The 26971-nt window shown below is 39.4% G+C and overlaps 5 protein-coding genes across 5 annotated transcripts; 1 reads left to right on the top strand and 4 right to left on the bottom strand.

The window, feature by feature from the left end:
- Positions 1–10814: 10814 nt before the first annotated feature.
- Positions 10815–11910, top strand: LOC106306462. The gene is made up of 3 exons (XM_013743090.1): positions 10815–11015; positions 11131–11257; positions 11409–11910. Exons 1-3 carry the CDS (start codon positions 10830–10832, stop codon positions 11639–11641), a joined length of 546 nt encoding a protein of 181 aa, XP_013598544.1. The 5' UTR covers positions 10815–10829; the 3' UTR covers positions 11642–11910.
- Positions 11911–11958: 48 nt separating this feature from the next.
- LOC106306461 (pyruvate, phosphate dikinase 1, chloroplastic-like) lies at positions 11959–17657 on the bottom strand. The gene is made up of 20 exons (XM_013743089.1): positions 17286–17657; positions 16195–16251; positions 15863–16096; positions 15630–15767; positions 15375–15537; positions 15056–15291; positions 14851–14979; positions 14580–14759; positions 14346–14483; positions 14090–14254; positions 13835–13996; positions 13667–13756; positions 13445–13580; positions 13187–13364; positions 12997–13126; positions 12791–12919; positions 12579–12716; positions 12419–12496; positions 12246–12337; positions 11959–12142 (listed from the first exon to the last, which is right to left on the bottom strand). Exons 1-20 carry the CDS (start codon positions 17535–17537, stop codon positions 12100–12102), a joined length of 2868 nt encoding a protein of 955 aa, XP_013598543.1. The 5' UTR covers positions 17538–17657; the 3' UTR covers positions 11959–12099.
- Positions 17658–19289: 1632 nt separating this feature from the next.
- Positions 19290–19724, bottom strand: LOC106303274. Its single transcript, XM_013739593.1, has one exon. The coding sequence runs from the start codon at positions 19722–19724 to the stop codon at positions 19290–19292; it is 435 nt and encodes a 144-aa protein (XP_013595047.1).
- Positions 19725–20213: 489 nt separating this feature from the next.
- Positions 20214–21822, bottom strand: LOC106302248 (UDP-glycosyltransferase 75D1-like). The gene has a single exon (XM_013738789.1). It carries the CDS (start codon positions 21082–21084, stop codon positions 20386–20388), a length of 699 nt encoding a protein of 232 aa, XP_013594243.1. The 5' UTR covers positions 21085–21822; the 3' UTR covers positions 20214–20385.
- LOC106302249 (UDP-glycosyltransferase 75D1-like) lies at positions 21084–21867 on the bottom strand. The gene has a single exon (XM_013738790.1). The coding sequence runs from the start codon at positions 21820–21822 to the stop codon at positions 21109–21111; it is 714 nt and encodes a 237-aa protein (XP_013594244.1). The 5' UTR covers positions 21823–21867; the 3' UTR covers positions 21084–21108.
- Positions 21868–26971: the final 5104 nt, after the last annotated feature.

The raw sequence follows: 26971 nt of genomic DNA on the forward strand, positions 1-26971 counted from the left end.
CACGTTTATTAAAAAGCCACAACACATTGTATACAAAGTTACAAACCTACTCACTTACTCTCGACCACACATCTTAACTAACCACCCTTGGCTCGCATTTCGCATTAAGTGTGATTTTTATTCTTTTTGTTTAGAACTGACGTGTTATTATCTTGCCCATGCCTCCCATCATATAATATCGGGAGAATTGCCAAGTGTGACTCAAAACTTGGAGTCAAACCCAAAAAAATACCCCAACTTGGGTCAAACGCAAAAGTAACCTAAAAGGCTATTGAAATTACAACTATCCCCTTGTGACCAAACAAAAAAACGGAATTTTTTTTACGTTTCTACCCCTCGCAAGTCGTCTGTTTAGACGACTTGAAAATAAGTCGTCCAGACGACTTAACTGAAAGTCGTCTGGACAGTTAGTCTTAAACATAATTTAAAAATTTTGTAAAAAATATTTTGATAAGTGAAAAATGGGAATTATGTAATTAACATATGTCTTAGGAGGTATAAATTAAGATATAACAAATTTCAATTGTTTTCAGCATAGATGAGTGAAAGTAGTGAGTCATGATATTCTTTAGTTTATGTTTCATCAACATATGTTGTAGTATTGTATGTGTTCTTAGGGTTAGATTTTGGAAAGCATTAAAACCGTTTTTGAAAATTTTTAAAATAACTTATGCGTGTTCATTTCTGTGTATAGTAAACACTATTTAAGTATAATTAGATTTTATAACGTGGTTAGTTAGTTAATCTAGTCATTTTAGTTTAGGGGTTCATTTTAGGGTCTAGGACGACTTAATATTTTGTCGTCTGAAAACAGACGACTAAATATTAAGTCGTCTGTTGTACATTATCAGCCAGAATAAGTCGTCTAAACCGGACCAAACCTTAAAGTTTACCAATGTAATTTTAAAGCTAACCGGATTATTTACCCAATATATAAGGTGATTTTTATTTTTTTTGTTTCATTTTTCGCGAAATTCAGAAACCCTAACAGTTCTCTCTCAAAGGCGATTTCGAATTCCCACGATTTCCGAACAAACCATCGTTCTCAACATCGGCTATCTATCTCACTTCATTCTCACCGTTGTCGCCGCAGCTTCTTCTAACCCTAGCCGCGCCGATTCCTCTAAACCCTAGCGCCGCCGATTCCACTATTTCCGAACAAACCGTCGCCCTCGCCACCGTGGTCACCAACGTTCTAAACACTAGCGCCGCCGCTTCTTCTAAACCCTAGCGCCGCCGCTTCTTCTCTGTAAACCTTAGCGCCGTTTCTCTGTAAACCCTAACGCCGCTAAGTCATCAATCTCGAGGAAAAGATGAACATAAAACGTTGTCTCTATCAATTTACTCATTCTCACCGTTTCACGTTTATTTTTTCAGATCTATAACCGCAATGACGAGTACTCCAACTCCTTCTGCGACTGGAAGACTTGTAAGTAATTTAAGTCGTCTACTAAGTCGTCTGGACTTATATTGTTGTCTTTGATTATTTTGCAGACAAAAAGGATGGATATTCCAGAACTCCCCCGTAGGTTATACACATCAGGGGAAGAACCAGAAGCCCACAATAGCATTTCGTATCATACGGATAACAGCAAGTTGCATACTGCTCTTAGGAAAGCTCTTACTGATGACGAATTTGAAGAGCTCAAGGAGTCGAGTTTGGGAGTTTTCATCAAGTTCAAGGAGCAGGGATTTGGTTGGGCTTCAAGGCTGGTTCACTACATGCTCAGTTTCAAGCTGGACATTAAGAAGAAGTATGAGATGTGGTCTCTCGTTGGTCCAGAACCTTTGAGGTTTTCACTGTTAGAGTTTGAAAACCTCACTGGTCTAAACTGCGAGTACATCGAGGACCTTGAGACACCAAAATGTGACGTTACCCCAGAGATGGTTTCTTTCTGGGGGATGCTGGGAGTTCATCTGGAAGCTGGGCCAACTACTGATCAGATAATAGCAGCACTGAAGAGATGCGGGGATTGGTCCAGGGAAGATCGCAAGCGGCTCGCGTACCTCTCCATCTTCACTGGATTCATTGAAGGGAGAAAGTTTTCAACCGCTACACGATCTACTCTGGCAAGGCTAGTGATGGATTTAGAACGGTTTGAGAATTATCCATGGGGGAGAGTCGCGTTTAAGGTGCTGATGGACTCTTTGTGGAACAAAGAAATTGCTGGCTGTTACACCGTGGATGGGTTTATACAAGTTCTTCAGGTCTAGACGTACACAGCTATGCCGGAATTGGGTGCTAGTATTGGTGGTCCCAGAGCAGACAGTCCGTCTCCACCGATACTGGCTTACGAGGGCAGCAGAGGCCGCAGATCAATGAAAGCTGCTATCTTGAGTCAGGTATTTACTTCAATCCAAAAGACTGCGCAGACGACTTATTATAAGTCGTCTGGAAAGTCTTCCATCTGGACGACTTATTAGACGACTTATAATAAGGCGTCTGGAAAGTCTTCCCAGCTGGACGACTTATCGGACGACTTAATTAAGTCGTCTGGAAAGTCTTCCATCTGGACGACTTATTAGACGACTTATAATAAGGCGTCTGGAAAGTCTTCCCAGCTGGACGACTTATCGGACGACTTAATTAAGTCGTCTGGAAAGTCTTCCATCTGGACGACTTATTAGACGACTTATAATAAGGCGTCTGGAAAGTCTTCCCAGCTGGACGACTTATCGGACGACTTAATTAAGTCGTCTGGAAAGTCTTCCATCTGGACGACTTATTAGACGACTTATAATAAGGCGTCTGGAAAGTCTTCCCAGCTGGACGACTTATCGGACGACTTAATTAAGTCGTCTGGAAAGTCTTCCATCTGGACGACTTATTAGACGACTTATAATAAGGCGTCTGGAAAGTCTTCCCAGCTGGACGACTTATCGGACGACTTAATTAAGTCGTCTGGAAAGTCTTCCATCTGGACGACTTATTAGACGACTTATAATAAGGCGTCTGGAAAGTCTTCCCAGCTGGACGACTTATCGGACGACTTAATTAAGTCGTCTGGAAAGTCTTCCATCTGGACGACTTATTAGACGACTTATAATAAGGCGTCTGGAAAGTCTTCCCAGCTGGACGACTTATCGGACGACTTAATTAAGTCGTCTGGAAAGTCTTCCATCTGGACGACTTATTAGACGACTTATAATAAGGCGTCTGGAAAGTCTTCCCAGCTGGACGACTTATCGGACGACTTAATTAAGTCGTCTGGAAAGTCTTCCATCTGGACGACTTATTAGACGACTTATAATAAGGCGTCTGGAAAGTCTTCCCAGCTGGACGACTTATCGGACGACTTAATTAAGTCGTCTGGAAAGTCTTCCATCTGGACGACTTATTAGACGACTTATAATAAGGCGTCTGGAAAGTCTTCCCAGCTGGACGACTTATCGGACGACTTAATTAAGTCGTCTGGAAAGTCTTCCATCTGGACGACTTATTAGACGACTTATAATAAGGCGTCTGGAAAGTCTTCCCAGCTGGACGACTTATCGGACGACTTAATTAAGTCGTCTGGAAAGTCTTCCATCTGGACGACTTATTAGACGACTTATAATAAGGCGTCTGGAAAGTCTTCCCAGCTGGACGACTTATCGGACGACTTAATTAAGTCGTCTGGAAAGTCTTCCATCTGGACGACTTATTAGACGACTTATAATAAGGCGTCTGGAAAGTCTTCCCAGCTGGACGACTTATCGGACGACTTAATTAAGTCGTCTGGAAAGTCTTCCATCTGGACGACTTATTAGACGACTTATAATAAGGCGTCTGGAAAGTCTTCCCAGCTGGACGACTTATCGGACGACTTAATTAAGTCGTCTGGAAAGTCTTCCATCTGGACGACTTATTAGACGACTTATAATAAGGCGTCTGGAAAGTCTTCCCAGCTGGACGACTTATCGGACGACTTAATTAAGTCGTCTGGAAAGTCTTCCATCTGGACGACTTATTAGACGACTTATAATAAGGCGTCTGGAAAGTCTTCCCAGCTGGACGACTTATCGGACGACTTAATTAAGTCGTCTGGAAAGTCTTCCATCTGGACGACTTATTAGACGACTTATAATAAGGCGTCTGGAAAGTCTTCCCAGCTGGACGACTTATCGGACGACTTAATTAAGTCGTCTGGAAAGTCTTCCATCTGGACGACTTATTAGACGACTTATAATAAGGCGTCTGGAAAGTCTTCCCAGCTGGACGACTTATCGGACGACTTAATTAAGTCGTCTGGAAAGTCTTCCATCTGGACGACTTATTAGACGACTTATAATAAGGCGTCTGGAAAGTCTTCCCAGCTGGACGACTTATCGGACGACTTAATTAAGTCGTCTGGAAAGTCTTCCATCTGGACGACTTATTAGACGACTTATAATAAGGCGTCTGGAAAGTCTTCCCAGCTGGACGACTTATCGGACGACTTAATTAAGTCGTCTGGAAAGTCTTCCATCTGGACGACTTATTAGACGACTTATAATAAGGCGTCTGGAAAGTCTTCCCAGCTGGACGACTTATCGGACGACTTAATTAAGTCGTCTGGAAAGTCTTCCATCTGGACGACTTATTAGACGACTTATAATAAGGCGTCTGGAAAGTCTTCCCAGCTGGACGACTTATCGGACGACTTAATTAAGTCGTCTGGAAAGTCTTCCATCTGGACGACTTATTAGACGACTTATAATAAGGCGTCTGGAAAGTCTTCCCAGCTGGACGACTTATCGGACGACTTAATTAAGTCGTCTGGAAAGTCTTCCATCTGGACGACTTATTAGACGACTTATAATAAGGCGTCTGGAAAGTCTTCCCAGCTGGACGACTTATCGGACGACTTAATTAAGTCGTCTGGAAAGTCTTCCATCTGGACGACTTATTAGACGACTTATAATAAGGCGTCTGGAAAGTCTTCCCAGCTGGACGACTTATCGGACGACTTAATTAAGTCGTCTGGAAAGTCTTCCATCTGGACGACTTATTAGACGACTTATAATAAGGCGTCTGGAAAGTCTTCCCAGCTGGACGACTTATCGGACGACTTAATTAAGTCGTCTGGAAAGTCTTCCATCTGGACGACTTATTAGACGACTTATAATAAGGCGTCTGGAAAGTCTTCCCAGCTGGACGACTTATCGGACGACTTAATTAAGTCGTCTGGAAAGTCTTCCATCTGGACGACTTATTAGACGACTTATAATAAGGCGTCTGGAAAGTCTTCCCAGCTGGACGACTTATCGGACGACTTAATTAAGTCGTCTGGAAAGTCTTCCATCTGGACGACTTATTAGACGACTTATAATAAGGCGTCTGGAAAGTCTTCCCAGCTGGACGACTTATCGGACGACTTAATTAAGTCGTCTGGAAAGTCTTCCATCTGGACGACTTATTAGACGACTTATAATAAGGCGTCTGGAAAGTCTTCCCAGCTGGACGACTTATCGGACGACTTAATTAAGTCGTCTGGAAAGTCTTCCATCTGGACGACTTATTAGACGACTTATAATAAGGCGTCTGGAAAGTCTTCCCAGCTGGACGACTTATCGGACGACTTAATTAAGTCGTCTGGAAAGTCTTCCATCTGGACGACTTATTAGACGACTTATAATAAGGCGTCTGGAAAGTCTTCCCAGCTGGACGACTTATCGGACGACTTAATTAAGTCGTCTGGAAAGTCTTCCATCTGGACGACTTATTAGACGACTTATAATAAGGCGTCTGGAAAGTCTTCCCAGCTGGACGACTTATCGGACGACTTAATTAAGTCGTCTGGAAAGTCTTCCATCTGGACGACTTATTAGACGACTTATAATAAGGCGTCTGGAAAGTCTTCCCAGCTGGACGACTTATCGGACGACTTAATTAAGTCGTCTGGAAAGTCTTCCATCTGGACGACTTATTAGACGACTTATAATAAGGCGTCTGGAAAGTCTTCCCAGCTGGACGACTTATCGGACGACTTAATTAAGTCGTCTGGAAAGTCTTCCATCTGGACGACTTATTAGACGACTTATAATAAGGCGTCTGGAAAGTCTTCCCAGCTGGACGACTTATCGGACGACTTAATTAAGTCGTCTGGAAAGTCTTCCATCTGGACGACTTATTAGACGACTTATAATAAGGCGTCTGGAAAGTCTTCCCAGCTGGACGACTTATCGGACGACTTAATTAAGTCGTCTGGAAAGTCTTCCATCTGGACGACTTATTAGACGACTTATAATAAGGCGTCTGGAAAGTCTTCCCAGCTGGACGACTTATCGGACGACTTAATTAAGTCGTCTGGAAAGTCTTCCATCTGGACGACTTATTAGACGACTTATAATAAGGCGTCTGGAAAGTCTTCCCAGCTGGACGACTTATCGGACGACTTAATTAAGTCGTCTGGAAAGTCTTCCATCTGGACGACTTATTAGACGACTTATAATAAGGCGTCTGGAAAGTCTTCCCAGCTGGACGACTTATCGGACGACTTAATTAAGTCGTCTGGAAAGTCTTCCATCTGGACGACTTATTAGACGACTTATAATAAGGCGTCTGGAAAGTCTTCCCAGCTGGACGACTTATCGGACGACTTAATTAAGTCGTCTGGAAAGTCTTCCATCTGGACGACTTATTAGACGACTTATAATAAGGCGTCTGGAAAGTCTTCCCAGCTGGACGACTTATCGGACGACTTAATTAAGTCGTCTGGAAAGTCTTCCATCTGGACGACTTATTAGACGACTTATAATAAGGCGTCTGGAAAGTCTTCCCAGCTGGACGACTTATCGGACGACTTAATTAAGTCGTCTGGAAAGTCTTCCATCTGGACGACTTATTAGACGACTTATAATAAGGCGTCTGGAAAGTCTTCCCAGCTGGACGACTTATCGGACGACTTAATTAAGTCGTCTGGAAAGTCTTCCATCTGGACGACTTATTAGACGACTTATAATAAGGCGTCTGGAAAGTCTTCCCAGCTGGACGACTTATCGGACGACTTAATTAAGTCGTCTGGAAAGTCTTCCATCTGGACGACTTATTAGACGACTTATAATAAGGCGTCTGGAAAGTCTTCCCAGCTGGACGACTTATCGGACGACTTAATTAAGTCGTCTGGAAAGTCTTCCATCTGGACGACTTATTAGACGACTTATAATAAGGCGTCTGGAAAGTCTTCCCAGCTGGACGACTTATCGGACGACTTAATTAAGTCGTCTGGAAAGTCTTCCATCTGGACGACTTATTAGACGACTTATAATAAGGCGTCTGGAAAGTCTTCCCAGCTGGACGACTTATCGGACGACTTAATTAAGTCGTCTGGAAAGTCTTCCATCTGGACGACTTATTAGACGACTTATAATAAGGCGTCTGGAAAGTCTTCCCAGCTGGACGACTTATCGGACGACTTAATTAAGTCGTCTGGAAAGTCTTCCATCTGGACGACTTATTAGACGACTTATAATAAGGCGTCTGGAAAGTCTTCCCAGCTGGACGACTTATCGGACGACTTAATTAAGTCGTCTGGAAAGTCTTCCATCTGGACGACTTATTAGACGACTTATAATAAGGCGTCTGGAAAGTCTTCCCAGCTGGACGACTTATCGGACGACTTAATTAAGTCGTCTGGAAAGTCTTCCATCTGGACGACTTATTAGACGACTTATAATAAGGCGTCTGGAAAGTCTTCCCAGCTGGACGACTTATCGGACGACTTAATTAAGTCGTCTGGAAAGTCTTCCATCTGGACGACTTATTAGACGACTTATAATAAGGCGTCTGGAAAGTCTTCCCAGCTGGACGACTTATCGGACGACTTAATTAAGTCGTCTGGAAAGTCTTCCATCTGGACGACTTATTAGACGACTTATAATAAGGCGTCTGGAAAGTCTTCCCAGCTGGACGACTTATCGGACGACTTAATTAAGTCGTCTGGAAAGTCTTCCATCTGGACGACTTATTAGACGACTTATAATAAGGCGTCTGGAAAGTCTTCCCAGCTGGACGACTTATCGGACGACTTAATTAAGTCGTCTGGAAAGTCTTCCATCTGGACGACTTATTAGACGACTTATAATAAGGCGTCTGGAAAGTCTTCCCAGCTGGACGACTTATCGGACGACTTAATTAAGTCGTCTGGAAAGTCTTCCATCTGGACGACTTATTAGACGACTTATAATAAGGCGTCTGGAAAGTCTTCCCAGCTGGACGACTTATCGGACGACTTAATTAAGTCGTCTGGAAAGTCTTCCATCTGGACGACTTATTAGACGACTTATAATAAGGCGTCTGGAAAGTCTTCCCAGCTGGACGACTTATCGGACGACTTAATTAAGTCGTCTGGAAAGTCTTCCATCTGGACGACTTATTAGACGACTTATAATAAGGCGTCTGGAAAGTCTTCCCAGCTGGACGACTTATCGGACGACTTAATTAAGTCGTCTGGAAAGTCTTCCATCTGGACGACTTATTAGACGACTTATAATAAGGCGTCTGGAAAGTCTTCCCAGCTGGACGACTTATCGGACGACTTAATTAAGTCGTCTGGAAAGTCTTCCATCTGGACGACTTATTAGACGACTTATAATAAGGCGTCTGGAAAGTCTTCCCAGCTGGACGACTTATCGGACGACTTAATTAAGTCGTCTGGAAAGTCTTCCATCTGGACGACTTATTAGACGACTTATAATAAGGCGTCTGGAAAGTCTTCCCAGCTGGACGACTTATCGGACGACTTAATTAAGTCGTCTGGAAAGTCTTCCATCTGGACGACTTATTAGACGACTTATAATAAGGCGTCTGGAAAGTCTTCCCAGCTGGACGACTTATCGGACGACTTAATTAAGTCGTCTGGAAAGTCTTCCATCTGGACGACTTATTAGACGACTTATAATAAGGCGTCTGGAAAGTCTTCCCAGCTGGACGACTTATCGGACGACTTAATTAAGTCGTCTGGAAAGTCTTCCATCTGGACGACTTATTAGACGACTTATAATAAGGCGTCTGGAAAGTCTTCCCAGCTGGACGACTTATCGGACGACTTAATTAAGTCGTCTGGAAAGTCTTCCATCTGGACGACTTATTAGACGACTTATAATAAGGCGTCTGGAAAGTCTTCCCAGCTGGACGACTTATCGGACGACTTAATTAAGTCGTCTGGAAAGTCTTCCATCTGGACGACTTATTAGACGACTTATAATAAGGCGTCTGGAAAGTCTTCCCAGCTGGACGACTTATCGGACGACTTAATTAAGTCGTCTGGAAAGTCTTCCATCTGGACGACTTATTAGACGACTTATAATAAGGCGTCTGGAAAGTCTTCCCAGCTGGACGACTTATCGGACGACTTAATTAAGTCGTCTGGAAAGTCTTCCATCTGGACGACTTATTAGACGACTTATAATAAGGCGTCTGGAAAGTCTTCCCAGCTGGACGACTTATCGGACGACTTAATTAAGTCGTCTGGAAAGTCTTCCATCTGGACGACTTATTAGACGACTTATAATAAGGCGTCTGGAAAGTCTTCCCAGCTGGACGACTTATCGGACGACTTAATTAAGTCGTCTGGAAAGTCTTCCATCTGGACGACTTATTAGACGACTTATAATAAGGCGTCTGGAAAGTCTTCCCAGCTGGACGACTTATCGGACGACTTAATTAAGTCGTCTGGAAAGTCTTCCATCTGGACGACTTATTAGACGACTTATAATAAGGCGTCTGGAAAGTCTTCCCAGCTGGACGACTTATCGGACAAAAAAAAAAATGTTAATGGCATTTTCGTAGATAAAATGCAGGTGTGGGGTTAAAATCTCAAAAAAAAAAGGAGTCAAAAGAAAAGGTTAGTTTTCTGTTTGACTCCAAGTTTTGAGTCACTTTTGCAAAAAGCCCTATAATATCAGTAAACAATTGCATCGTTGTGTGTATTTTTTCAGTGTCAATCCATTAGAGGATGATTAATAGAGAGTTCTTAGGGTGTGTTTCTTAACTGTTTTAGTTAAAAGTTAAATGACGGGTTCTTATATCTCGCTAAAAACTTCTCCCTAAAAATTCCTCATTAATCATACTCTTAGATACTAAGATCGTACGGTCGGTGAAGACCTAACCCGTAACAACTTAATTGGAAATTAATCGGGTTTAATTGAAAATTTGTTTCACATTATAATATTATAAATTTATATATATTCAATATAATAGTTAGAACATATTGGTTTTAATTGATGACTACATTTTAAGAAAATGATTATGATGAAGTCCTTTTTCATTTTTTTGTACCAATTAAATTGTAGTTTTTTGTTAAATTATAGACATATTTTTCTCATGTATGTCAAGTTTTGTTAAAAAAATATTTTATTTTAAGACTTCGATAAGCACAAGATGATTTAAAATTCGTATTTTTATTTATAAATTTCTCTAATGAAATTTTGTTCATTTTTTCTTTAATCCAATGCTCACCACTCAATACCATAATGCCAAAGTATTTCTAAGATAAATTTCTAAAAAGAATTATTGACAACTAATAAAAAAAAAACATCATACTAATGTGCATCTGCTATTGAGCTAATGAGAAAAATAATGTTTGTATGGTTTTTGAAGGTAAACTAACTATTCATTTGGTATCATAATGGTGCGGTTTGCAACACTGGAAAAAAATAAAGAAAAGCATTGAACCGGTGGTTTTCTTTTGTAACAGCAAATGATGGCATAAAGATCTGATGCTCCTTTCAGAGATGCAAAGGCGAAGCTAATGGAGATAAGATGGCAGCAAGCGAAACGCATGGAGGCACGTTTGGATACGAAAACAGAGAGGAAAAGAAAGAAGAAACTAAAGGGATTAGAGAATGGCCATGGTCATGCTTGGGCCATGAATTCTCTCTTGTTAAAAAAATATGAAACTTTTTGTGTATATTTTGTTGCTGTGTGTTTGGTTTACTTAAAAAAAAAGGATGAGAAAGATTGCGATATATGTGGAGTCGAGATTGCAGATGGAGCTTCTGCGGTCAATGAACATCCTTTCAAAAGAAGCACTGCTTTTCTTCTTGGTAATGAGGTAATAATCTATCAATAGGAACATCAAACATTGGTGTGAGTGTGACGTTATGTGAGGCTTAGTGAATCTATTATCATTACTAAAATGTGAAAGTTTTGGGATTTTTTTTGGGTAGCGATCAGGTTTATCAGCCAAAGAGTATGAGATATGTGACTTCTTTGTGTACATTCCTCAGTATGGCTGTGGCACTGCCTCCTTGAATGTCACCGTTGCTGCTTCTATCGTCTTGCATCATTTTGGGGGTACTTTTCTCTCTCTTTAGTTTTTTTTTGGATTAAGATTGTAAGAAACTTTGTTAGAAAGCAAACTTATGGAGAATAGTAACTCTGTTAAATCATGAGATGTGACTATTCTAGTCGTTGCTTGCTTTTAAAATGCATTGTTTTTGTTCAGTTTGGGCTGGATTTTCTGAACGTGTCCGAGATGGAAGCAAGTTTATAGTTGCGGATAGACCCTTAAGGCAAGGGAAACGGAATATCTGTGCTGGTACTGAAGAATCCATCGTTGAAGAGCGCAAGTTGAGGAAAGAAAATGCGGAAAATGGGTTCTTTGATGAAGATGGAAACGGGAATTCATCAGAGTCATCATCATCTGAGCTTTTAAACGGTTTGTTCCTAAACGAATAATCGTCTTTGTAAGAAGAACAAAGTCTTTGATTTGGGTTCATAAAAGATCAAAAGCTCCTCACACTTGTTAGTTCCTTAGTTACCAAAGCCTCTATGATCATTGTTTTGCAAGTAGAGAAAGCTGATTACAAGAAGTTAGTCGCTTGATCTTGATTTGTTGTTTTACCTTTTTGTATGAGTAGATGGTTTCAGGTGAAAGAATCTCTTTGCTCACCTCTTTACATTAATCTTCTTCTTAACAATTCCCACTAGATATGTGATCAATTTATTTTCCTTTGTTGTTGATATAAGTATAAAGCTTATGGAAATGTTAAATATCCAACAATATTCTTTCTTTTATTAACACTTCAGTTAATACATGAAATTATTTTTAAAGCAAAAAGTTAAAATGCAATTTCTTTAATTTTTGTTCCAAAAATATAGTTCTTTATTCACAGAATAGTACCATCCAGATTTCATCAAGCAACAACTTGAGCAGCTGCTAGCCTTGCAATAGGAACCCTTCAACCAAATACAAAAACAAAAATACCCAAATTTACATCAATCAGATTTTTATTTAATGGAAAAAGTTAGGTTTTGATTGAGCAGTAACTAAATAATGTACCTGAAAGGAGAACAAGAAACATAGTCAAGTCCCACTTCAGCAAAGAATGCAACGGATGATGGCTCTCCTCCATGTTCTCCACATACTCCAACCTGTTTATTAATTAACTCAGAACTCATTCACTCAATCTCAAACTCTATGTGATTCAAATTCAATTCACAAACACAACTTACCTTGAGGTTAGGCCTAGCCGCTCGTCCTTTTTCTGTTGCCATCTTGACCAGTTGCCCTACACCTCTTTGATCAAGAACCTGGCACAAACATATAAACAAGACCTATCAAGATTTTACCTTTTGGAGAGAGAGAGAGAGCAAATGAACTTCTCTACATTACCTCAAAAGGGTCGTTCTGTAAAATTCCTTTGGCGAGGTAAATCGGCAGAAACTTTGCAACATCGTCTCTACTGTATCCAAATGTCATCTGTGTCAAGTCATTTGTCCCAAACGAGAAAAACTCTGCCTCTTCCGCAATCTATCACAAAAACAGGGTTTCTTCTACTTTAGCAACTTCTTCTTGTTATAGTGTAAGTACATTACTACACTTACCTCATCTGCAATGAGCGCAGCTCGAGGGATCTCAATCATTGTCCCAACCTTGTAGCTCACGGTATGACCCGTCTCAGCAAATACTTTCTTTGCAACTTCCCGGATTACATTAACTTGGTGTCCCAGTTCCTGCCATCATCATCATTTCTTTAAAAATGTTTCTGAACTATCTTACAAAGAGTAACTATATGTTTGTTTTTACATACCTGAGGAGTTCCTACAAGTGGAACCATAAGCTCAGGAAGAACAGTAACGCCTTGTTTCTGCATTGACGCTGCTGCTTCAAAAATCGCACGTGCTTGCATTTCTGTTAACTCTGGATATGATATTCCAAGCCTGTAATATACAAAAATTAACCGGACTGTTGTTTTGCAGTGAAGTAAATAAACTCAGAACCTGCAACCGCGGAAACCAAGCATTGGGTTGACTTCAGAGAGTTTCTCAATCTGTGACAAGATGACATCTTCTTTCATGCCTGTTTCTTCAGCTACCTCGTGTACTATAGCGTCCAAATCACCTTCAGGGAGAAACTCGTGAAGCGGAGGGTCTAACAAACGGATTGTTACCGGTAAACCTATAGGAATAAGAGCATCAAAGGGGTTATAATGCATGTTTTACGTTTTACATGTGAGAGAGACTCAAAAATATGTTTACCGTCCATTGCACGGAAGATCCCTTCGAAATCAGCACGTTGGTAAGGAAGCAAGACGTCTAGAGAAGCCTTCCTTTGCTCTGTTGTCACCGCCATTATCATCTTCCTCACTGCTTTGATCCTATCTGCTCCAAAGAACTTAACAACCAAAAACCAAACACAACATGAAAAACAACATGGATCCAAACATCAAAAACATGGGATCAAGAACAGAGGAGTGATACCATATGCTCTGTTCTGCAAAGACCGATCCCTTCAGCACCATTTTTCCTAGCTGCAGTGGCGTCTTCAGGTGTATCCGCATTAGCCATAACCTTATTTGATCATCAAGACATTAATATTATAAAAAGATTGAAAAATGTAGAATATAATAGAAGGAAACTCATACACACCTTGAGACGTCTGACAGAATCAGCCCAAGACATGAAAGTCTCAAGATCTGCACTTAAAGCAGGAGGAGCCAATGCTTGCTTCCCTAATATAACTTCACCTGTTGTCCCGTTCATCGAGATCCATTCACCTTCATTTATCGTCAAATCCCCAATCAAAAGAACCTGCAAATTTCAAAAATATTTCAATAACTTGACAAACAAGCTTCCCCCAATTTTTGAAAAACCCTAACTTGAGAACCAATCAAGTAAAGAAACCTTGTGGTTCTCGTCCACGCGAATCTCTGAGCACCCGGCGATGCAACATTTTCCCCAACCACGAGCAACAACCGCCGCGTGTGACGTCATTCCTCCCCTCGCCGTCAGTATTCCTTCAGCCGCGTGCATGCCTCCAACATCTTCAGGGCTTGTCTCCGTTCGAACCTTAAATCTCATGACAAAGACTCATTCAGACATCGCAGCGTTGTCGGTTTATATTATTCAGACATTAATGAGTTTTTTTTTGTTTTTTTACCAGAATCACGTTTTTGCCCTGAGAATGCCAAACTTCGGCTTCCTCAGCCGTGAACACAACTTGTCCAACCGCCGCTCCTGGAGACGCTGGCAAGCCCTTGGCCACCACTTTTTCACGGTACCCCGACACATCATGAAACTAACCCATCAAGAAAAAAAAAAACTTTCATTGATCTCTGATTGTGCGACTCATATGCAAAACATAATAATTGAATCATTTGTCTATATATGTTACTTGTGGATGAAGAAGCTGATCAAGATGTTGAGGCTCCACCATTTTGATTGCAGTTGATTTATCTACAAGACCTTCACCTACCATATCAACCGCTATCTTCACTGCACCTTTACCCGTTCTCTTACCCGCTCTGCATTGCAGCATCCACAATCTCTCCTCTTGGACCGTGAATTCGATATCCTGCAAACACACATTTGAGACCATTGTTCAAACTAAATAATGCGTCATGTTTGCTTCATTAGTACTAATAGAATTGTGTGTTTGTATTAACCATCATGTCTTTGTAATGCCCCTCTAGGATGTCACAGTTCTCTACAAGTTCCGCATAAGCCTGGGGCATTAGTCTCTTCATTGTATCCAAATCTTCTGGTGTTCTTATCCCTGCAACCACATCCTCTCCCTGTCCATAACATTTTGGAGTTCATGAGTTTCCGATTTTAGAAACAACTGATCAAATTGCTGTAAGTAGTCCAAACCTGAGCATTGACAAGAAACTCGCCATAGAGCTTCTTCTCTCCGGTACTAGGGTTCCTGGTGAAGAGAACACCAGTCCCTGAAGTGTCTCCCATGTTTCCAAACACCATACACTGAATGTTCACCGCGGTTCCTTTCAATCCACTTATCTGGTTAATGCTTCTGTACTTGATGGCTCTAGGGCTATCCCAAGAGTCGAATACCGCTTCAATCGCTAGCTCCAGTTGCTTCTTCGGTTCTGCAATTAACCCATCAAAAATGTCATGGAGCTAATAACTGAATGTAATCTCATATATAAAGAAACAGGAATCATATCAAAACCTGAAGGAAACTCTTGACCCTTGACCTCCAAGTAAACACTCTTGTACTGCTCAACCAATTCTTTGAGATCAGTTGCGCTTAACTCGGTGTCGTTTTTGACTCCTTTGCTCTCCTTCATGCTCTCTAGCTTCTCTTCAAACTTGGCGTGTGGAATCCCTAACACTTTTTATTGATCAAGAAAGCAATGAAACAGGTAGTAAGAGAGTTTTCTTGTCGTACAAGTTATCTGGAACTGTATAAAAGCAGAGGACTTACAACGTCACCGAACATATCAAGAAACCGCCGGAAAGAGTCATAAGCGAAACGCTCTCCACTTTTGGCGGCCAGACCGACCACAACTTGGTCGTTTAAACCAAGGTTGAGAACAGTATCCATCATACCGGGCATTGAGATCTATATAAGACAAGTCCATGGTTTGTCTTTTTTATTTTATTTTAAAAAAACATATAAATTATGGTGACAACAAACATATAGATATTTTAACTTACGGCTGCGCCGGAGCGAACGGAGAGGAGGAGTGGCTTGGAGGGATCGGCGAGGGAAGCTCCAATGTCACGTTCAATGAAGCTAAGACCTTCTAGAATCTCTTCCCATAAACCTTCTGGAAGTTTCTTGCCGGCGACCTGATATTGCTGACAAGCCTCCGTTGATATGGTTAGTCCCGGCGGCACCGACAAGCCTATACTCGCCATCTCCGCCAGGTTCGCTCCTTTACCTCCCAACTATTACATCAACATTTTTTTTTATTGAAGAACAAGAAAAACATTGATTGATGTATAATATGGTTTGGTAATGAACTAATGGTGATGATGGTACATACCAAGGACTTCATGCCCTTGTTGCCTTCGCTTCTTCCTTTTCCGAAGGTGAACACCCGCTGCATCATGTTTTTTTTTTTTATTATTGAATTTAGAATGCAGAAATGTTGAAGAGTTAAAGAAGGGCATGTACGTGTTTATATACTCAAAAGGTTGGATGAAGCAGATAAAATTGATGAATTCTATCCAACTTAAATTGGACATGGCTAATTTATCTATAAGCTAAATATAATTTTTGTAATTTAAACTAAAATAAAAATAGAAAATATTCAAACCAAACACTAAACCAAATTGATAAGAAATTAAATGTCACTATTTCTCTTATTAAGATAATAGTTTCCAGGATAGTTCATTTTGTATAATTTTTATGGAATCTATAAGGCAATTTGGTTTTGCATGTACGTCAGCAAACAAAAGTATTATCTTCTTAAGAGATCATTCCAAAACTCCAACCTTGAAATGCTAAAAGTTATAGACGTTTCCGTTCGGTGACTCGTCATAGATGTGTCAAACCATATCTCATTTACTATCTGCCACCAAGTGGCACAAGAATCTGATCAAAAGCACAAGTCCTTATGTTATCTATGTGCACGGTTCACTCAAACAATTATTTTGGCCTTCGCCACCAATTTGGACCAGAGATTTGCTAAAAACCTAACCGGTTTACTAAGCCGGAGTTAGATCATATTTACGGTTAACGTCTCTTTCAATTTATAGTGATTTCGTGTACCAGTTTTAAAATTGGACCGTTTCGTGTTTAAACTAGAGTTACGGAACCAATCAACATCAACAATCCTCACTCTCAGAAGACAAAACCAGTGTCACGATTGCGTAACCCGTTTTGTGTTCTAACTAGGAGAATAAACCAAGCATCGATCTCCGGGTTTTACTCACAGACTTGAGTTTAAATAAAATAATAAATTGAGCTGCTATGGTCTCGATCGATCCAATGATCGCTGAGAATTTGAATAACGAATCTCACGTTGAAAAATAATAAGCGTAAAAAAAACACAAGGAAGCCTATGAAGATCGGTCCACGACCACAACTATAATTAAAACCCACAAGAAAGATCGATTAAAATGGAAGACTTACCTTTTTGGTTTGGGTAGCGGCCGGCTCGGACACGGGGCTAAGGATGGCTCGAGTCTTTACCTCACGATGCAAACCGGTTTTTGCTACGCTAAACTGTTGACAATGGATTGTGCCAATTTTAGCAAACCGGCTTGATCCATTACCTAGCCGGTATGATCGACTAACCAATCGGTTTTTGCCAAGATGATCCGTACGGTGCACTCCATCTCCTTGGAAGAGTTCTGGTGTTGTCTTCAGGATCATACTTTTCATTTTCTTAAAATATAAATAACTAAAATAAATAATAAATATATCTTCTCGTGAAGAGTTTTATAAGATGTATATATCTTTTTGCTCACGTGAAATAGAAATTGGTGCTTGATGCCTTGATGGTGAGCTAGTGAGAGTAGAAATGGCTGACGTTTTATATAAAAAAGTTATCTGAGCTTAATTTATTTATATTTGTTGGTTCTTAATTATTAGATACATAGATGTTTGGTTTGACGAGCGACGTGAGTGGATGCTGTCATTCCTCCTCTATCAATGACCAGGTCCATATATATAAGTGGCTACGATTTAAATTAATATCATAAATTATTAGGTTTCGAATAATAATCAGACTCGAGAAAGTGATGAGAAATGAGGTCATATATAATTCGCTTTCTGTTAAAAGAAATTGAATTCAACTCTAACTTATTTCTACGTTATCTTTTATTGGTTTACTTTACACACGTTAAGAAAATAATTGGGATCGATGGAGTATAAATTCATGAACCTAAAAGTGTTTGTAGCGGTGCTCGGTTGAATGCAACTTGCCAGGTTCCAGGAGGACTATGTGGCCATATAACGTACTATTGTTTTCTTATTCTGTAACAATTTAACCAACCATATTTATAGTTTACATATGTATATATATAAATTACGTATATCATCATTTTAACAAGTTATTGAAAGTTTACTAAATTGGAGCTTGATATCTTTAATCTTTATATTAAATTGACGATGCAAACATGAATGACACATAGCTTGAAAACATTTTCAAGCTCAAAACATTTATGGAAGCATAAGGCCATGAACAAAACAAAATGTTATAACTTCTGAACAATCTAGAAGTGTCTTACACATTTATGTTCGAGTTAACTAATTAAGGGACCCAAATGTTATGGTAGTATATATGCCACATTACTCTATGGAACTTTCTGGTGATTTGTAACTCCAAAAACTCATTATAATATAGTTACTTGTTGTGAGCAAACGCTAAAAATTGATCCATTCGTGTGGTCCAAGTTAACTTGCAAGAATTATTGGAAGTTGCATAATGCGTGTGGTCTCTAGAACCATCGGAATGAATATGAGTGAGTGATTAATTAACAAAATGGTGCATTAGATACTTTCTCTTCCGGAGATGTGATCAACTCGTCATGTCACACTCATGTACAAGACAATTCAAATTGTTATACTCTTGCTGGTTTGTGTAATTGTGTTTCTTTTTTGATAGGCTGATCAAGAAAAGATATGAGTATTAAACTTTAATTATGATACTTTTCTTGTTCGAATTGCTAATTGTAAGAAAATGAACTTTAACTTCTTTGTCAATGCTTTTTAATTGTCTCTTTTCAGAAGGTCTTATGAGTTAAAAGTCTGACCAATCACAGATCACAAATCTGGCTTACCCGTTTCAACACCACACACATTATGTCATATCACAAACATACAAAAGACAAAGCATACGTGACCACATTCTCCCTTCTTGTCTATCATCAATTCATATCTTGAACCGGAATCTATCCCAAACCGGTACTGTAATTTTTTTTTTGGTCAAACATAACTTCAATAAGAAACTTAAGCTACAAGGTTTAATCCCACAGAGGGAGAGTTTTGAAACAGAAACAGAGCCTCTTTGGCCAAACGATCTGCGATCGTATTACAACTCCGAGGTACAAACTTAAAAGAGATAGAAGATAGGGAATTACTCAACACACTGACGTCATGGAGAATCCCTTGAAGAGCAATCACAGATGTGTTTCATGTGATCAGATTAATCAAGCCTTTTGAATCTGAGAAACAGATTAGATCCTTGATATTGTGAGAGATAGCAGCTTTGATTGCCGCTTTGAGAGCCAACGCTTCTGCCACTATAGCTGAGGCCACAATAGAGCATGAAGACGAGCCTTGCAGGAGAGTAGCGCCAGCAGAATCGGAGCAAATCCATCCCATTCCTCCTGCACAAGATGCACTATTCCAGGTTGCATCAGAGAAGCAGCAAGCTGAAGTTTCCGGTTGCTGCGTTTGAGGCACACTAGCGGAGCAGTCTCTAGGTGAAATAGAGGGAGGTACCGCTTTTGTAGTCGAGTCTTGCCACTCTCTTGCGTGCTTTATAGCTTTTCCTAAGACCTCCGTTTCCGAGAAAGACTTATCCTCAAACACCAGCTGATTCCTACTTGTCCAGAGCACCCACATGATCCACGGGTGACATTACTCCCACCGGTGGGAGATTAATCATTCTTGTGCAGGCTTTTAGTAACTCCTCCCTTAATTGAGCTTACATTCGATGGACTTGGGACAAATAACGCTGGAATTTCCTCCCAAACTTTTTTCGTAAACGGACAGAGGAACATTACATGGGTAGTGGTTTCTACCTCACCACATCGTTTGCACTTTCCAACTACCATGATCCCTCTCTTCAGAAGAGCTTCTCCCACAGCCACAGTATTGTAATTTTTATTGATGAAACCGGGTTCGTATTAAATTTTGCGTGCATACATCATCTCAATCAATAAACACAAGAAGCCAAGAAATGAAGATTTGTTTTGAACTTTTGATATATGAAACATGTTCATATGATTGATCATAACATGTTTTGTCTTTGACATCAAATATAACATGTATTAGTTGCAGCTACTGTAATGTTTCATAGAATTATTATATATTCTTTACTTAGAAATCAGCTAACGTAATGTTTTGCGTAATGTTTTGTATACATATATGGTGGTAGACGGTTCACCCCAAGGAGAAAAAGTGCAAGAACCAGAGTGTTACAAAAAAAAATAACGTAGTAATTAACTGATGTAAATATCAAAAAGGAAATAACAAAACTGAATTCATCTATCTAGATCAAATCTCACATGTGCTCGTCTGCAAAAGCTTTGAGATGATTAAACGATGATCCTCCTTCTCTCACCGTCCCCGCCGCTAAATCTCTCCACCTCGCCGCGTTTCTTCTATACTCCTCCCCCTTCTCCTCCATCACTTCCTCAATGCACCGCCGTATCTCCCCACTCTCCACCACAACTTCTTCCCCTTCCTTCTTCTCCACCACCCTCACACCCGTCCTCCAACACTCTTCTAAAAGCTTCGCGTTCGTCATCTGATCAGTCCACTGCGGGAATGCAACCACAGGAACTCCCGCCACCAAGCTCTCCAGCGACGAGTTCCACCCGCAATGCGTCACGAAACAACCGATCGACCTGTGCTTCAAAACCCTAAACTGATCGCACCAAGAAACCACCATTCCTATCTCATCAAGCTCTTCTCTGAAGCTACTTATGACCTCTTCTTCTTTCTCTTCACCATCTTCTTTACTTCTGTAAGACTTGTCCGTAATCACCCACAGAAACGGTCTCCGACTCTGTATCAACGCCTTGCAAAGCTCCACGAGCTGTTTCTTGCTCAGCACGGCAAGCGTCCCGAATGAAATATAAACCACAGATGAATCTATTTTCGTATCCAACCACTCGTCATATTCACCATCAGCCCCGGAGTCGGTCCTTGAGGTTATCAACGGACCGACGGGGACGATGTTGATATTATCAAGAACCATACTTAGAGCTTCTTGTTCAAGCTCTTAGAAACTATTGACAAGGATCATAGGGTTTTCCTCTTGCTTCAGTAACTCTATCTGCTCTCGAAACGCCGGGAGAAGAAACGAATATGCGTTTGTAGGGACGAAGATGGTAGGAAGATCACGGAGACGGAACAGTGGCAGAGACGGTAATTTAATAGAACCGGAAGGGTTGTTATTAATAACCATCTCTGAGATTGCATCTGCGTAGCCGTTGAAGTAGTGGTAGAAGATGGAGAATATGGTTACTGGCTGGATCCAGAGAAGAGCAGAAGGAATGTGGAACTCACGCGCCAGCTCAGCGACCCAAGTGAGGAGGATCATGGTGTAAACCACGCAGGTGAAAGGCCGGTTTTGACGCCGGTTATCTTCGATTAGTTCGGTTAGGGTTTCTATGCCACGCTGTCTCATCTCAGACATGTACTGTCCGGCTGCGTCTTGGCGAGATTTGTCGGAGGAAGTAGAGGATTTGAAGCCGCCGTCGTGGCCATCGGAGTATGTGGCGAAGATTAGGGTTTCGGGGGCGTTTTCTTTGGAGAGCATATTGCGGTTGTGTGCGGAGATTGGGGCGGCGAAGGTGACTCGAGCTCCGGTGATGGTTACGGCTAGGCGTTTGGCGAGCTCGAGAGATGGGTTGATGTGGCCTTGTGCTCCAAATGTCACGAACAGAAAGTGTGGTCTGGTGAGTGACTTCGATGGATCACTATCGTTATTCATTTTCTTTATTTTTGGTGTTTGTAATGAATGAAAGACAATACAGAAGTTTAGATTTATATAGAGATTATTATACTGACAAAGAACTTATACTATTATAAAGAAGAAGAGTAGCAACCCGCAACGCAATTTTGTGACGTTAGTGATGACGAAAATCTAAGAGAAAAAGATGGTTTGGACTCTCAGTGGATACAAGTAGCGGTCGATGTGTCCTGTCCTGCTAAATTATCTACTAATAATAGCAATCTGAATTAATTCAAAAGGTTGTGAATTCCACTTATGTTGAAAAGTTATGTCTTTTCAACAATTAAAAATTGTGTCTTTTTATTTAAAAATAATTATTTATATTGAAAGAATGTGACCATTTATATTGAAAAGTTGTGACTTTTCATATAAGTATAATTACAAAAAGACACAACCTTTTAATTCAAAAGATGTGACTCTTCAAACAAAATTTTGAAAATCTATAAATAGTCCAATGTCCATGCCTTCTCAAAGCATAATTTTCACTAATCAAATAAAATGGTGAAGAAAAAAAAACAATTAATAATAGCAAACTCAAACAACGTTGAAAAATTGTGTGTTTTATAAGAATTTTATTTCTTGTTAAAAATTGTGTATTTTCATTATATATTAAGATATGTCCTTTTATTATTTGTTTGAAGAGTTGTGTATTAGTTAGTATTTAAATTAAAAATATGTAATTATTTAAATGAAAAAATTGTGACTATTCATATATGTATCATTTCAAAATAACTACCTTTAAATTGAAAAGATGCGATTATTTAAATTGAAAAATTGTGACTATTCATATAAGTATCATTTCAAAATAACCACTTTTAAACTGGAAAAATGTTACTATTCATCTATATGAAAGTTGCATCTCTTAATTTTTATATGAAAAGTTGTATTTATTAGTATTGAGATGAAAAATTATGTCTTTTCGTTTTTATTTTGCTCATATCTATTTATTAATATTTCATAAATATTTGCAATTTTTTTATTTCTAAAAATCAGTGTATTGATTAATGTGAAAATTTGAATCTCTTAAGTTTTATACGTAAAAGTTGTATCGCTTAAATGTTTTACATGAAAAACCCAAACAATGTTGAAAAGTTGTGTATTTTTATAAAATTTTATTTCTTGTTAAAGTTGTGTATTTTTGTTATTTGTTTCAAGAGTTGTGCATTAGTTAGAATTTAATTGTAAAATATGTAATTATTCAAATGAAAAGTTGTGACTATTCATACTTCTATCATTTCAAAATAATTACATTTAAAATTGAAAAGATGTGACTATTTAAATTGAAAAGTTGTGGCTATTCATAAAAGTATCATTTCAAAATAACCACCTTTAAATTGAAAGATGTGACTATTCATATATATGAATAAAGTAAAAACAAAAAGACATAAATTTTCATTTCAATACTAATAAAAATAACTTTTCATAAAAAAAAACTTAAGAGATACAATTTTCATATTAACAATGATTAAAAAATGATAAATATTTACGTGGTGTCATCAACGAAGAGGTACAAATGTGTTGTGATTTAAGAGATATGAACGCATCATAATCTAAAAGGTATTGAGCGTGTTGTGATCCAAGAGGTACAAACATATCATGATCCAAGGAGTATGAATGTTTTGTGACTGAAAGGATGTGAATGTATTTTGACCGAAAATATACAAAAAGGTCGTGAACGAAAGGCTGCCAATGATCATAAACTAAAAAGTGTGAATGGATCTTGACCGAAAGGATGTGAAATTAATCTTGACTGAAAGGGTAGGAACAGATCTTGACCGTGACCAAAAGGGTGCAAATGGGTTATCACCGAAAGGGTGCAAATGATCGTAACCGAAAGGTTGCGAATGGATCGTGACCGAAAAATTGCAAACAGGTCGTGACCAAAGGGTGCAAATGGTCATGATCGAAAGGTTGTGAATGGGTTACGACCGAAAAAGTGTAAACGGGTCATGACCAAAAAAGGGTGTGAACGGATCGTAACCAAATGGGTGTGAACGATTTGTTACCGAAAGAGTGTGAATGGATCTTGACTAAAAGAGTGTGAACGAGTCGTAACCAAAGGTGTGTCACTGTCAATGGATCATGACCAAAGAGGTAAGAATGGATCGTTACTGAAAGTGATATAAGAGTATGACCTTTTCTCGAAAACATAAAAAGTCTATCCAAATTAGAATATACCATTTTTATTAATATTTCTTAGATTTTACATGTTTTTACCCATCCGAAAACTTTTTTGTCTTATGGTTAACCATGGTGCAAGTGATATAAGAGTATGACCTTTTCTCGACAACATAGAAAGTCTATCCAAATTAGAATATGTCATTTTCTTAATATTTTTTAGATTTTGGCTGTTTTTACCCATCCAGAAACTTTTTTGTCTTATGGATCTCAATTTCAATTTACACCATTTCGTTCACGCCATTTACACTTTTTTGGTCATGACACATTCATATCTTCGGTCAAGTCACATTCGTCCACCCCTTGGAGCAAGTTCATACCTCTTGAATGACATCATGTTTGTATCCTTTAGTTTAGGACGTGTTCGTACGTCTTAGGTTATGAGTCGTTCGCACTTTTTCGTTTAGGACACAACCGTCTAACGTAAACGATACATTTTTTTTATTTAAAAAGATTTTTTGTTTAATAAGAGATTTTATTTATTTATTATAAATTGATATAATTTAAAATTTTAGAGTAAATTACCTAAAATAATAAAAATGTATAATTTTATTAGTATTGATGTATTTGTATTTTAGTTGTAATTTAAAATTATAGAATATATATTTTTTAATATTATGTATAAATAAATATAAACACATATATTCTACGTTTTGACATGAGATTTTTTTTGAAACTAAAATTATTTTTTATATAATATATAAATTATAATATGATATATTTATTTATAAAAATGAGTTCCCACGCGATATCGCGTGGGTTTCTTACCTAGTTGATATAAAACGAACGAGAATATTCTCAACTTACGCGATATATATTGAATTCTTTGACAATATTTCCAAATCGGCAATAGAACTGACTGAAGACGGTTCTGAGGTGGCTTTCATCATTGACTCATCAAGTCTTGTATTTCTTGTCAAATTACAAGTAGGAATGAGTCAAAGAAATATATGCTGAATTGTCAGGGGCTGCACCTAAAAAGCTAAACCATTTTTGTTTTTGTTTTTAACAAAGAGAACGATGTGGGGATGGCAATGACTCGAAGATATATGAATGAAATGCTTAAGAGTGCATCTATGTATAACCGTATAATTTGTAGTTTTCAGTACACAACTCACTCACCACATGCATATTTTCTGGTTTGAATTTTGGTTATAACACCGCGATAGCACAGCCACTACTAGTAACTTGTCAATGGCTGAATATATATTAATACTTTAAGGATTTTGTTAAATCAATTGCGAGTGAGTGTGAGATTCTGCAGTCATTCTGTGAGCTTGTGCAATCAGATTGTTAGAAGCGATTTAAGTTTATGTGCAACCGATCAATTTCCAAGGCATTTTTTTTTGGCTTAAAATTTCCAAGGCATTTTTAAAGATCGGTTTCAAGTTTTAGGCATAAAAAGTGGTATAACATTTTTATAGAATGGATGGCGAACAAGCAAATTAAGGTTGAGCAATTTGAAGGACAAATTAAGAAAAAAGATAGGGTACTGTGAATGGCTTGGTTCTAAAAAAGGTACGAGAAATCTTGTTGTTGATCTCTTTACCATCTCGGGGAGGGGGGGTGTAGAAACCCGTTGAATATTTTGGAGTCTATTAAGAATATTTAGCTCATCAGAACGGGAGAGGAAAAATATTCGGGATTAATCAGATGAAAATATGCCGGAAGGGTCAAAATCGCACAAATCGACCGAGAAGCTCGAGGTGGCTTGATCTTAGGGATCAGGACATGGTGTCAACCATTTAACCTACTGAGTGTCAACACAAGAAGGAGGTGTAGACGTGCATGAAGCAGTTCCATGCAGTTTGACACACAGAAGCACGAGGTGTCGCAGTACATACGATATGCGCATGCGAACCGACATGCAGAGGCTCGTGTGTCGCGATGCATGAACACCAGACATGCTGAATGTCGCGACGCATGAACTCCAGCCATGCAGCAAGCCATCTGGACGTGGTGCTGTCTTCTGGCATGTAAAGGAAGCATGCATCAGGACATGTGGACGCCCGTGTGTCGCAACGCATGCGACCGGAAGCATGCGGGACGACGCACAGCCGCTTGGGTGGCACCGTCTGACTAGCTGGCGATTTCTATATAAACCCTTCACCCCCTGCTCATTTTTATTGATCCATCACACACCAAAGACACTTAAAAACGTGGCTAGTGAGAGAAAGAGAAAGAAAAAGAAGTTTTAGAAGAAAAGTTCTTTCGGAAGACCGAGATATCACCGAGAAGAGAAGTTCTGCCCGATCGAAGAATTTATGCAATCTCTAAGCAAAAGCTCTGTCCAAACCATTTCGTCCAAGCCTTTCCTTTGGTGATCAAGTAGAGGTGCTGCTCAGATTAGTTCAGATCAGTCGAAGCTTTGAAGCCGATACGCTACCCGGAAGTCGGAAAATCAACCAGAAGCTAAGGGAGGTTCTGTCCAAGTTCTGATCAGTCCAGTCCAGCCCGTCCAAGATGTCAGCATTGGGTTTTGGCTAAGCTCTCTCTCCGACCAACAAACCGCTAGAACACTGTGAGTTGGTTTGTTTGAGTTCCACTTGGAACTTAGGGAAGATCGAGTATTCATATAGAGTAGAATGCTCACACTGTTGCATGATAGAGTCCTTAGGGTTATTTATTAAACCGGACTCAGTTTAGCACGGGCTATGCTGAGATGATGAATGGAATTAAGGAATTAAGACTGAGTTGATAACCTGACTAGGACTAGGGCTAGGATGCATCATGTTTTCTATTCTTGCGTGTTGATATGATTGAGTGCAGGTTCCCGTTATCTTTAAAGATAGTGTCGTAGCAGGAGGCCGAACTATCTGGGTAACGGTTTGATTGAGTAGATTGATTGAGTAAATTTAATTAAATGCTTGCTCGTTTAGTTAATCTTGTTGATTGAGGTTAGTCATCTCTTGGTAAGGGAGTGACTAACTGGTTGAGTTGTTTAGTGATA

The sequence above is a fragment of the Brassica oleracea genome, chromosome C7 (assembly GCF_000695525.1).
Source record: "Brassica oleracea var. oleracea cultivar TO1000 chromosome C7, BOL, whole genome shotgun sequence".
NCBI lineage: Eukaryota > Viridiplantae > Streptophyta > Magnoliopsida > Brassicales > Brassicaceae > Brassica > Brassica oleracea.

What these genes read in the sequence shown, in the direction of transcription:
- LOC106306462 (XM_013743090.1), top strand. Translation starts at nt 10,830, where the DNA reads ATGAATTCTCTCTTGTTAAAAAAATATGAAACTTTTTGTGTATATTTT. An exon ending in CTTTTCTTCTTGGTAATGAG is followed by an intron (nt 11,016 to 11,130) that starts GTAATAATCTAT and finishes TTTTTTGGGTAG; the next exon opens with CGATCAGGTTTATCAGCCAA. An exon ending in CGTCTTGCATCATTTTGGGG is followed by an intron (nt 11,258 to 11,408) that starts GTACTTTTCTCT and finishes GTTTTTGTTCAG; the next exon opens with TTTGGGCTGGATTTTCTGAA.
- LOC106306461 (XM_013743089.1), bottom strand. Translation starts at nt 17,537, where the DNA reads ATGAAAAGTATGATCCTGAAGACAACACCAGAACTCTTCCAAGGAGAT. An exon ending in GGGTCAAGAGTTTCCTTCAG is followed by an intron (nt 15,292 to 15,374) that starts GTTTTGATATGA and finishes GGTTAATTGCAG; the next exon opens with AACCGAAGAAGCAACTGGAG. An exon ending in CACTTGTAGGAACTCCTCAG is followed by an intron (nt 12,920 to 12,996) that starts GTATGTAAAAAC and finishes TGATGATGGCAG; the next exon opens with GAACTGGGACACCAAGTTAA.
- LOC106303274 (XM_013739593.1), bottom strand. Translation starts at nt 19,724, where the DNA reads ATGTGGGTGCTCTGGACAAGTAGGAATCAGCTGGTGTTTGAGGATAAG.
- LOC106302248 (XM_013738789.1), bottom strand. Translation starts at nt 21,084, where the DNA reads ATGGTTCTTGATAATATCAACATCGTCCCCGTCGGTCCGTTGATAACC.
- LOC106302249 (XM_013738790.1), bottom strand. Translation starts at nt 21,822, where the DNA reads ATGAATAACGATAGTGATCCATCGAAGTCACTCACCAGACCACACTTT.